Source organism: Macaca fascicularis, chromosome 18 (genome assembly GCF_037993035.2).
Source record: "Macaca fascicularis isolate 582-1 chromosome 18, T2T-MFA8v1.1".
NCBI classification, from domain to species: domain Eukaryota; kingdom Metazoa; phylum Chordata; class Mammalia; order Primates; family Cercopithecidae; genus Macaca; species Macaca fascicularis.
The window spans coordinates 54604462-54616685 of record NC_088392.1 but is presented as its reverse complement, the minus strand read 5'-3'; the positions used below and the strand labels follow the sequence as shown (position 1 = coordinate 54616685).

Below are 12224 nucleotides of genomic sequence, written 5' to 3'. Positions count from 1 at the left end.
TATCCTATGTACTTTTTAAAATATAACATTTTAAATATGTAACATTTAAACATGTAAAATGTAACATTTTAAAAATAAATACAAATAAATGGGAAACAATTTGCAACAAATGAGTTGCTATCCTTAATAAGCAAAAAATTCTCACAAAGAAAAAAGAAAAATCTTACCCCCTTAATTTTTTAAATGGGAAAAGCCATCTCTGAAGAACCACAAATGGTCAATAAACATGAAGGGGGACCATCTTAAGCTCACAAAGTTGAAACATGAGGCATCATTTTTCGCCGACTAAATAACCACAGAAAAATTTAAACAGTAAGACTTAATACCAACTTCCACTGAAGAACGGGAAGACCCTGAAATAGGCTCCTGGAGTCTATGATACCAGTCTCCTTGAACTATGGGGACGTGGGCGTCCCTGGTCACAAGTTGCCTGACTTTGGACAATGTCTACGGCTGTAAATTGGGGACTATATAGCCACAGCACAAAGCTGTTGTAAGGCTCCAGTGATACTCATAGGCAAGAGCAATATAAGTGACTGTTAGTTTTTGTTCAGCCTATTTGCGTTTACTTTTGTCAGAGATCTCGGAAAAGAACTGGAATCACAGGAAAATCTTAATTTTTTTTTTGAGACGGGAGTCTCCCTCTGTCACCCAGGCTGGAGTGCAGTGGCGCGATCTCACCTCACTGCAAGCTCCGCCTCCCACGCCTCCCGGGTTCACTCCATTCTCCTGCCTCAGCCTCCCGAGTAGCTGGGACTGCAGGCGCCCAGCAGCACGCGCGGCTAATTTTTTGTATTTTTTAGTAGAGACGGGGTTTCACCGTGTTAGCCAGGATGGTCTCGATCTCCTGACCTCGTGATCCGCCCGCCTTGGCCTCCCGAAGTGCTGGGATTACAGGCGTGAGCCACCGCGCCCGGCCGAAAATCTGAATATTTTAATGGAAAATTGGGAGTGGGATTCGGGAATTACTCGACACCAACAATCGTGGGTGGCGCCGGGAGAAAGCCAGGGTGGCGACGGCCCAGGCGGCTTACGGGGCCCCTGAGTGCCGCCCCTCACAATGACCCCGACTCCTAGCTCACCCTCGCCTGGGCTTGGAGGTTCCGCCGGGCTAGCGGCCGCCGGGAGAAGGCAGTGGGACCAGTTGATCCCGCGGCTCTGATTGGCTACCTGAGAGCAAGGGGCGGAGCGGCGGGGAACCCGGCGCGCACGAGAGCGGAACACTGCGTACGCGCACTTCCGGTCTTTGTGGCTTGCCGCTCTGGGTCTGCGGCTCATTCCCTGGCCGCTCCTGGGCTTCGCGGTGAGGGATTTGGGCCCCTAGGAAGGGGGAGGTGGGGTTAGGAGCGCGGGCCGGACAGTGGAGGAGCCCCGCTGCTCGGCCTGCCCATCCCCAGGTCCCGGCCCCTTGGCCCGCGCGGCGTCTCCAAGCGACTGGGGAACTTAGAGGAGGCCAGCACTCAAAACCCTGCTTTCCAAAGGAAAACGCAGTTCCCCTGACCCCGTGACTTGGCAAATGCTGCGGGTTTAACCAAGGATATAAAAATAGAAGTGCGAGTTAGTGCAGCCTAACTGGTTAATAAACCTTAAATTTGTAGGCTAGATATGCTAATTAATCTCTAACGTTAATCGTAGTGTGAGGAATGAATTTTACTCATCTGTCCTGACAAACTAAGGGCATACACTCCTATCGATATCTCGCCATCCTAAAATCAGGTCAAGTTTGGTCTGTTTCACAACATTTAATACAATAACTATTTGTTACCATATTTTGCTTTTGAACATTTTTACTCCTGGGATATTCTAGGCTTTTTCAGAACTGATACTGATCTTTTTGCTGCTTTTGTGTATGTGGTACCTATTATGTTTTTGAACACGTGGTAAGCATTTTACAGATACGTCTTTGTTCTTGGTCAATTCCTCAGTAGACTCATTTATTCATAAGCAAAAACCTTAACCTAATGCTCAGTAAGTGCCTCAGTGTTTGTTGAAGTAATTTGGTAAACACCAAATGTGATCAAATGACAAATACCCAATATTTACATCAACTCATGTTTAATGTGAACTTAAAAAAAAAGTTATTATTACCTTAAATGAAAATCAACATTACTTACTTTAGATAGAAAGTAACTGAAAATAAACGTTTAAAATCAGTATTACTAAATTCTGCCTAAATATTTTTACCCTTGGAAGTCTGATTCTGAAGCCTATATTTCATTTAAAAGAGAGTTCTACAAGTTGTATTAATATATACATGTTAGAGATAAATTTTTCTCCTTGATACAATCAGAATTAAAAGAATTGGAAATTTTCTCACTATGTGATTGATGTTAATGTTGCATACACATTCTTTGGCTTCTAAAATAGTTTTTTCTAACATTAATGGTAGGAATTCTTCATAATGGGAGACACTGATTGAGGTTAATGATTTTTAGTTTATCATCTCATTGTTTTATTTAGTGATAGCCCCAAATCTGCTCCCTTTCAATGTATTACTAAAGTTATTCATCTTTATTATTACAAGTTTTTAGAGATTTTATTGATTGCTGTAAGTTAACTGCTTTTATATCCTTCAGGAAAGAAGAGATTACTCACACTCCTTCTCAAGCACTGAACCCAGTTGTACTGAGCTTTTTGCTAAGCTGTTTCAGCCAAGAATGGCTGTGGAATCTGTAGCGATTTCAACCCTGATACCGCAGGATCCTCCAGAACAAGAACTAATACTAGTGAAAGTAGAAGATAACTTTTCCTGGGATGAGAAATTTAAGCAGAATGGGAGTACTCAATCCTGCCAAGAATTGTTTCGTCAGCAGTTCAGAAAGTTTTGCTACCAGGAGACACCTGGGCCCCGGGAGGCTCTGAGCCAACTCCAAGAACTTTGCTATCAGTGGCTAATGCCAGAGTTGCACACAAAGGAGCAGATCTTAGAACTGCTGGTACTGGAGCAGTTCCTGAGCATTCTGCCTGAGGAGCTGCAGATCTGGGTTCAGCAACATAATCCAAAAAGCGGCGAGGAAGCTGTGACCCTGTTGGAGGATTTGGAGAGGGAGTTTGATGACCCAGGGCAGCAGGTGGGAACAGAGAAAAGTGATGTGTTGTGGGAAAAGGAATTTACAGCCTGGAGCATGTAATGGTATCATAACAGTAGGATAAAAATTTTTATGTCTCTACTGAAGCCTAACCTGAAGTGACTAGTAGAGCCATACTTGTCTATACCCTTGAATGCTCTTTTCTCCCTGGAGATGTCATCATTGACTTCTTTGAGATTTTTACTAAGCAAGTTTTCCTAGGGATTTTCTCACAAAGCTAACCATATTTTCCTGATTTCAGGTCCCAGCTAGTCCACAGGAACCAGCAGTGCCATGGAAGGATTTAACATGTCTCAGAGCATCCCAAGAGTCACCAAACATCCACCTCCAGCCCTTAAAGACACAGCTGAAATCCTGGAAACCGTGCCTTTCCCCTAAAAGTGGTGAGGAATAGGAAATCATCTGGAAACTCTTGACACTTAGGTTTCTGTTTTTGAGAATGCAGAATTAATTGCACTTGATAAACTTGCCACATGTGAGCATCACCTTTATTATTCTAAACCAGAGGTGCTCACTTTAGCGGCTTTGTATTCACCCCTCATGAATTGCTGTGAGCCCTCCTGTGTCAGTTTCCCTGTTATTCATTCACTCATTTCATTATGTTGTAATTTTATAAAGCATCAATACATGTCTGGTACTGTGGCAGGCCCTGGGTTTAAAGAGGTTTCAGGTCTAGGTGGGTGATGGACAAGTAAAAAGGCAGTTGCAATGTAGTAAATTATAGAATAAAAGTAGGCACTGGGAACTGTTGGAGCACATCTAAAGGCACCTAACCCAATCTTAGAGGATCAAGGAATACTTCCTGAAGGAAGAAAATCTAAGCTAAGACTTGAACTACGAGTAAGAGAAAGCCAGGTAAATGGGTGGGAGGAGGAGTAGCCCAAGTAAAGGCCATACCATCCTGAAGGTGTGAGAATACAACCCATTCTGAAAATTGCAGGTAGTTGAATTTGACTTGAATGGAGAATTGACAGGTGGTAAGAGAAGAACCAGACAGGAAAATAGGATCGAAGGTGTGAGAATACAACCCATTCTGAAAATTGCAGGTAGTTGAATTTGACTTGAATGGAGAATTGACAGGTGGTAAGAGAAGAACCAGAGAGGAAAATAGGATCCAGGTCGTAAAGACCTGTATGTCGTGCTAATGGTATAGTTTCTTAAGTGGAGTGGTGTGCCGTTGAAGGATTTTGGACAGGGAGTGACATAGTTTGATTTGTAGTTTAGAAGTTAGCTGCAAATGGAGAATCATGCGAGGAAAGCAAGAGTATGGTCCTATTAGAGACTGCTATAATCCAAGTGGCCACAGTGTATTCAATCAATATGTCTTATGGTGAGCGGTGGAGAACATAAAAGCTGACTCCTGTTCATTAGCATTTAAATTGCTTTGCAACATCTGGTAATTATTAAAACTAGAGTGTGAGGGAGAGGAGTTGAGGATGATACTGAGGTTTCAGTCTTGAACAATCTGGTTAATGGTAGTATTGTTCATGTAAATGAGAAAACATAAGGAAAAACAAATACATCTGATGATTTGTTTGGGTTGGTACATTTGGTGCTTGTGAAATATTCAAAAGTAAAATGCCCAATTAGCATAAGACTTTAGAGCTTAATAAAATACGAATATAATTGGGGATCTGGGCAGGCATTAGTCAGACAATAGCTTACAATATAAGTTGTAACGGAAGCCAAGGGTAGAGGCTTTGTAGAGTAAGGATACATGAGAGTCCAAAACAGAATCTGGAGGAATGCTCGTGTTTCCGAGTGATTTACCCTAGAATCTAAGAAGGAACAGCCACAGAAATCAGGCTAATATCACTGGAAGAGAATGTCTCTAGAAGGAAGGTGTGATCCTCAGTGTCAGTGCTACAGAGAGGCTAAGTAATAATCTAGAAAGTACCCATTGGATTAAAGAGCTATGAAGTGACCGTGATGAGAGTAGAATAATAATCTAGAAAGTACCCATTGGATTAAAGAGCTATGAAGTGACCTTGATGAGAGTAGAATCAGTGGAAGTAGGGGACGGGGCAGTGGGGGGCAGGGGAGGATGGTAAGGCAAAAACCAGATTGTGGAATGAGGATACTTTCACTTGAAAGGCTGCAGACAACTCTTTCAGGAAACCACTATGAGAGAGTGAGGTTGTGAAACCACTATGAGAGAGAGTGAGGTTGCTTGAGAGAGATATGTAGGCAAGAAGGTTAATTTTAAAAGGTGGGAGACACTTAAGCTTATTTAAAAGCTGATGAACAGGAATCAGTTGAGAAAGAGATTGTAAATAGTAGAAAAAAATTGTAGGTAATTTATCAATTGATGTCTCAAAAGAGGCAGGAAAGGATGAAATTCAAAGTGTAGATGTAGACTTTATTAGATATGAGAGACCCTCTTTTGGCCAGTTGGAATAAAAAGATACTGGAGGACATGACATCTTTGTAGGTAGAAGCTTCTGTTTTCTCTCATGTAGAAAGTATTGACAGTGACTAGAGAAATGTAATATCTGTTTGTTTGCTACTTATTGTTTCAGATTGTGAGAACAATGAAACAGCAACAAAGGGCATCTCAGAAGAAAAATCACAGGGACTCCCTCAGGAACCTTCATTTCGAGGAATTAGTGAGCATGAAAGCAATTTAGTGTGGAAGCAAGGAAGTGCTACAGGGGAGAAACTAAGATCTCCTTCCCAAGGGGGCAGTTTTAATCAAGTGATCTTCACAAACAAATCTCTAGGAAAGAGAGACCTTTATGATGAGACTGACAGATGCTTGATTCTAACTACAGACTCTATAATGTGTCAGAATGTTCCTCCAGAAGAGAGACCTTATAGATGTGATGTATGTGGGCACAGCTTCAAGCAGCATTCCTCTCTAACACAACATCAGAGAATCCATACTGGAGAGAAGCCCTATAAATGTAACCAGTGTGGGAAAGCCTTTAGTTTGAGGTCCTATCTTATTATTCATCAGAGAATTCATAGTGGTGAGAAAGCATATGAATGTAGTGAATGTGGGAAAGCTTTCAATCAGAGCTCAGCCCTCATTAGACATCGGAAAATCCATACTGGTGAGAAGGCTTGTAAATGTAATGAGTGTGGCAAAGCATTCAGTCAAAGTTCATATCTCATTATACATCAAAGAATTCACACTGGTGAGAAACCTTATGAGTGTAATGAGTGTGGGAAAACCTTTAGCCAGAGCTCAAAACTCATTAGACATCAGCGAATTCACACAGGAGAGAGACCCTATGAATGCAATGAATGTGGAAAAGCTTTCAGGCAAAGCTCAGAGCTGATTACTCATCAGAGAATACATAGTGGAGAGAAACCCTATGAATGTAATGAATGTGGAAAAGCTTTCAGTTTGAGCTCAAACCTTATCAGACATCAGAGAATTCATAGTGGAGAGGAACCTTATCAGTGTAATGAATGTGGCAAAACCTTCAAACGGAGTTCAGCCCTTGTTCAGCATCAGAGAATTCATTCTGGGGACGAAGCTTATATATGTAATGAATGTGGGAAGGCATTCAGGCACAGATCAGTCCTTATGCGCCATCAGAGAGTCCACACTATAAAGTAATTTGTGAATACTGTGAATAGTGTAAATACTTAAGTCAAATTTTTATGTTTGTTAGTCAAAAGAGTTTACTTTGGAGCAAAACTCCATAAAGGTTATAAAATACTAGGTCTTGAGTCTAGCTTGCTTTGTTCAGTATTTCCCAGTGCTAAAGTGTCCTTTGAAAGCTTTTCCTGTGACTAATCAGAACAGAATACAGAAGAATCATTACTTCCAGCTCTTATTAGGAATACTCAGGAAATATGAAAAATGGGAATGTAATATTGAAATCTTATTTTGTATGAAAGTGTCATGAAAAGAATATAGCAACCTAGGCTCTGTCACTGCATCTGATTGTTAGTGTACCAGGTTATGGGGCTGGTGTGGACTGTGTGAGGCACTTTGTCTCAGGAACTAAAAAAAAAATTTACTGACCCAATAAAGAACAGTGACAGAGCAGCAAGAAAGGTGGGGAAATGGCTTCATCAATGATTTGTTGAGCCCAGGGCAGGCCAGGAATTAGGTAGGCGTGAGAAGAAAGAATATAATTTACCCAAAGGTTATTTTTTGAGTACCTACTTTATCCCAGGGACTAGGAATACAGTGGAAAACAAGACTGTAATCTCTATAGTCTAATGGGCAAGGCAGCCAAACAGGCAGTGAAAGTGGAATGCTCCTATGTGACCTTAAGGAGCCTCTGACTCAGCCTTGGATAAGGAAATGGGGGAAATGGCCTGAAGGATGAGGAGGAGTTAGCCAAGGTGGTACTCCAGAGAAGAAGAGTCCCAGTAAAGAACAGTAGCCAAAGGCCAGAAACAGTGTGGAGCATTCCTTGAGTTCTTGATGTAGTGAGGTCTTGTCAGAGAAGTCTGGGTCTGGCCAGACTCTTAAGCAGTGCCAGTGGAGAAGTTCCTGTTAATGGACAAAACCTGGAGCCCTTGGACCACAGGGGAGTCAAGAGCTTTGTCTTGGTTTATGTGACCCCAGGGAAAGGGCAAATATGTGGTTTCCTTGCCAAACCTGTAGGCTATCCTAGAACTTCCATGAGGGTAGTGGTGGGAATGAGGGTGAGAAAGAGCCCATATTTATACCTCAAGAGTCTGAGTGTTAAGACTGTCTCTCCCATCCTTAAGATTATCCTTTGATTCTAAAGTCAATATCAGAGTTGCTGTCAGGTTTCCTATAATTCCCAAGACTCTAGATCAGAAGCTGCCATATCATTTGTTTCTGGGGCTGTATGCCCACGATTCCTATACATTACCTTGGGCTTTGGTGCTCAAAAAGTATTTGTCAGTTGCTGGGTCTGTGACGTTCTTTGGGCACCTCGCACATGTTCAGTTTTGTTTTATGTCACCAGTATTTCACAATATCTTTTGCAATTTTTTTTTTTTGAAATGGAGTTTCGCTCTTGGTGTCCATGCTGGAGTGTAATGGTGTGATCTTGGTTCACCGCAAACTCCACCTCCTGGGTTCAAGCGATTCTCCTGCCTCAGCCTCCTGAGTAGCTGGGATTACAAGCATGTGCCACCAGGGCCAGCTAATTTTGTATTTTTAGGAAAGGCAGGGTTTGTCCATGTTGGTCAGGCTGGTTTCGAACTCCCAACCTCAGGTGATCCACCCACCTCAGCCTCCCAAAGTGCTGGGATTACAGGCATGAGCCACCACACCCAGCCATCTTTTGCAAATTTTATTAAAGACTGCTAAAAGAAAGTGACAACTGAAACTAATGGTCACAATCAGTCGAGACTTCCCTTTTCTAAGGGGCCTAGCAGGAAGAGAATATTTAGACTGATGCTTAGTGTAAGATGGAATGTTGTGCAGGTTAACCAGCAACACAAAGACATATTCAAAAGACCTAATAGGTAGGAAGAATAACACACCACACCAAAAACAAATCTGTGTGGAAATCTAGAATCCTGTGCATAAAAAAAGAATTTTCATGAGGATAAAAAGAAGCAAAGAGAAGTAATGCTCTTATTGGGGCATACATCAGTGGACATGTGCTAACCAGTAAGAATGGCAGGAGGTCTAAATGCCCATGTTTGGGGAGAGAATATGGAAAAAATGGATGGGATTATTTGGAAAAGATGTAAGATATTAAAATACATGGCAAGAGCTACTCAACTCTTATTTTCCTCCTCTTCCACAGATAAAGACCTGAACAAACTGAAAAGGTAGGACATTAAGTAGGAATTGTATATTGTAAAACGGAAATACTCTTTATGTAAGAAAGCTCTACTGTATGTTAGTAAGCAGTGTAATAGATAGGCCAAGCACAGTGACTCACACCTATAATCCCAGCACTTTGGGAGGCCAAGGCTGGAGGATTGTTTGAGTCTAGGAGTTCAAGCCCAGCCTGGGCAGCATAGTGAGACCCCATCTCTACAAAAAATAAACAGAATTTGCCAGACGTAGTGTATGCCTGTAGACCCAAGTATTTGGGAGGCTGAGGTAAGAGGTTCACTCAGGCCCTGGAGGTTGAGGCTTCAGGGAGGCAAGATCACACCACCGCACTCCAGCCTGGGAGAGCAAGACCCTGTCTCCAAACCGAAAAAAAAAGGAAAAAAAATAAATGTCATAGATACTTGCTAAGGGCTTTGTATATAATTATTAATGTTATTTCTCATCACAGCGTGTATGTAGCAGATGAGGAAATGAAGGCTAAAGGTCATATATCTAAAAAATGGGGAGGTCAGACTTTGAACCCACAACCTGACTGTGGAGCCACTTCAGTATATTCTCTCCCCATAAGAAAGTTCCAATAGAAAAAAAATGCTACTTAAGTAGGGAAATCACAAAATAAGTGCCAGTGAACAATAAATGTTCAACATCACTACAGTTAAAATGTATATTAAAGCAAGAGTTGAGATTACACTTCCTTATAAAACAGACAGGGATTCAGGGACATTGGGACTCTAATGCTGCTGGTAAGACATGAATAAATACATACTGTCTCTGGCAACCAATACCAGAAGCCTTAAGCATTGCCTTTTGACTTTGAAATTGTACCTGGAAATGTATGTTTCAGAAACCATCATGAATGACACAAAATCCTAAAACTTAAAACTGATGTCACAGGCCGGGCGCAGTGGCTCATGCCTGTAATCCCAGCACTTTGGGAGGCTGAGGCAGGTGGATCACCTGAGATCAGGAGTTCAAGACCAGCCTGACCAACATGGTGATCCCGTCTCTACTAAAAATACAGAAAAGTTAGCCAGGTATGGTGGTATGCACCTGTAGTCCCAGCTACTCGGGAGGCTAAGACAGGAGAATTGCTTGAACCCAGGAGGTGGAGGTTGCAGTGAGCCGAGATTATACCACTGTATTCCAGCCTAGGTGACAGAGTGAGACTGTGTCTCAAAAAAACAAAACAAAAAAACCTGATGTCAATTAATATTAAATGAAGTATTCGTGATATATTGTTAAGTAAAAATATTATAAAACAATATGTACAGTATGATCCCATGTAAAATATATATTTATGTATTAAAACCACTAAAAACATAAATTCAAAGTGCTATATTGGTTATCTCTGTGTGCTGAGGTTGTAGGTGATATAATTTTTTTCTTGTGCTTTTCTGTGTTTTTCAAATTTTTCTATAGTAAACCTCTAATACTCTTAAAATTAGGGGGGAAGAGTGAATGGAAGCCCAGGATACTTGAGAAAATATTTTAAAGGCACTTGCTTTTCATAGCATCTCTGTCTCAGGAAGACAAGTCTCAGGAAATTAGCTAACTTGTTAACTCTGATCCCTTCATCACTGGTAAAATGACAATGGCAAACATATCCATTTCACAGGTAGTATATTAAAAAGTCTACAAATTATAAATCCGGGGGCAAAAGGAATTACTTCCCTGAAAGATTTACAGTTGAGAAAAGCAATAGCTTTGAAATGGAGATCTTTGATTATTAGAGCTTTTCCATGTATTCTGTAGCCATAAGCAAGTCACCTTCCAACTCTAGACCCTCACTTTAAAGGAGCTGATGTAGATGATCTCTTATGGTCAAAGCTTCAACATTCTACTTTTTATGAAATGGAAGGGGCACCAATATAAGGTGGATGTCAAAGGAAATTTTTTCTTCTTCACCACTTTTGCTTGGAAGAAAAGTAATTCATGCCTTTCCCTTCTGCTCAGGGCTGTCCTTTTTCTCTTGGTATAGAAGCAGTCCAGGGAGTAATGATGTCTACCTTAAATGAGTCTTACATAGATTTTAAAAGATAACGTGCAATTTAGGCAGTGTACTTAACTTTGGTTTCCTGCCTTTCCCCTTCTTCCTCATTTCCATAGCCTGCAACTAATACATCCAGCTGAAAGGATTGGAAATTTAAAGCAAATCTGACCCTCATCTCTCCAAGTTCATTGAGGACCTGCTGAGGGAGAAGGAGGTCATGGCAGGTCCACAGGTCTAAGCTTGGTCCTTCTCAGCAGTTAGTGTTGAAGATTCCAGTCTGGTGCATGTGGCCACCTCCACTAAAGGGAAGAGACAGTCCTAATTCTGGTGGACACCAGATGTGTTTGTGTTTAAAGAGGCTCCTTCTTGCCCTCATTCCCATTGTCTTTCAACAACTAAATCTCAGATGCCCCCTCACTTTGGTTAACCGCAGCCCCAGAGACTGGCTATTTTAATTTCCTGATATTTTTTGGCCCAGGAAATAGAAACTGAGAACACCAATGTCAGGCCTCTGAGCCCAAGCCAAGCTATCGCATCCCCTGTGACTTGCAAGTATATGCCCAGATGGCCCGAAGTAACTGAAGAATCACAAAAGAAGTGCAAATGCCCTGCCTTGCCTTAACTGATGACATTCCACCACAAAAGAAGTGAAAATGGCTGGTCCTTGCCTTAAGCAATGACATTATCTTGTGAAATTCCTTTTCCTGGCTCATCCTGGCTCAAAAAGCTCCCCCACTGAGCACCTTGTGACCCCCACTCCTGCCCGCCAGAGAACAACCCCCCTTTGACCGTAATTTTCCTTTACCTACCCAAATCCTATAAAATGGCCCCACCCTTATCTCCCTTCACTGACTCTTTTCGGACTCAGCCCGCCTGCACCCAGGTGAAATAAAACAGCCATGTTGCTCACACAAAGTCTGTTTGGTGGTCTCTTCGCACGGACATGCATAACATTTTGGTGCCGTGACTCGCATCGGGGACCTCCCTTGGGAGATCAATCCCATCCTCCTGCTCTTTGCTTCATGAGAAAGATCTACCTACGACCTCGGGTCCTCAGACCCAACAGCCCAAGGAACATCTCACCAATTTTAAATCAGGTAAGTGGCTCCCTTTTTACTCTCTTCTCCAACCTCTCTCCCTATCTCTCAGCCTCTTTCTCCTTTCAATCTTGGCACCACCCTTCAATCTCTCCCTTCTCTTCATTTCAATTCCTTTCATTTTCTGGTAGAGACAAAGGAGACACGTTTTATCCGTGGACCCAAAACGCCGGCGCCGGTCATGGACTGGGGAAGGCAGCCTTCCCTTGGTGTTTAATCATTGCAGGGACGCCTCTCTGATTACTCACGCACGTTTTAGAGGTGTCTGACCATGCTGCAGGGATGCCTGCCTTGGTCCTTCACCCTAAGCAGCAAGTCTCGCT

General features: G+C 42.2%; 1 protein-coding gene across 4 annotated transcripts; it reads left to right on the top strand.

Moving 5' to 3' along the window:
* Nucleotides 1–1227: 1227 nt before the first annotated feature.
* Nucleotides 1228–11719, top strand: ZNF397 (zinc finger protein 397). 4 transcript variants are annotated; one of them, XM_045377641.2, is made up of 6 exons: nucleotides 1228–1303; nucleotides 2577–3071; nucleotides 3331–3472; nucleotides 5609–6142; nucleotides 8780–8804; nucleotides 10921–11719. In XM_045377641.2, exons 2-6 carry the CDS (start codon nucleotides 2658–2660, stop codon nucleotides 10970–10972), a joined length of 1167 nt encoding a protein of 388 aa, XP_045233576.1. In that variant the 5' UTR covers nucleotides 1228–1303; nucleotides 2577–2657; the 3' UTR covers nucleotides 10973–11719. The 4 variants fall into 4 exon arrangements, with proteins under 4 accessions (XP_045233576.1, XP_073878692.1, XP_005586940.2 ...); XM_074022591.1 differs by lacking the exon at nucleotides 5609–6142; XM_005586883.5 differs by lacking the exons at nucleotides 8780–8804; nucleotides 10921–11719 and having other exon boundaries at nucleotides 5609–6760.
* The last annotated feature ends 505 nt before the right edge of the window (nucleotides 11720–12224 follow it).

Excerpts from the sequence above, each read along its gene's own strand:
- ZNF397 (XM_005586883.5), top strand. The coding sequence starts at position 2,658 with ATGGCTGTGGAATCTGTAGCGATTTCAACCCTGATACCGCAGGATCCT. Across the intron at positions 3,072-3,330 it reads TTGATGACCCAGGGCAGCAG|GTCCCAGCTAGTCCACAGGA; the intron begins GTGGGAACAGAG and ends TCCTGATTTCAG. Across the intron at positions 3,473-5,608 it reads GTGCCTTTCCCCTAAAAGTG|ATTGTGAGAACAATGAAACA; the intron begins GTGAGGAATAGG and ends TTATTGTTTCAG.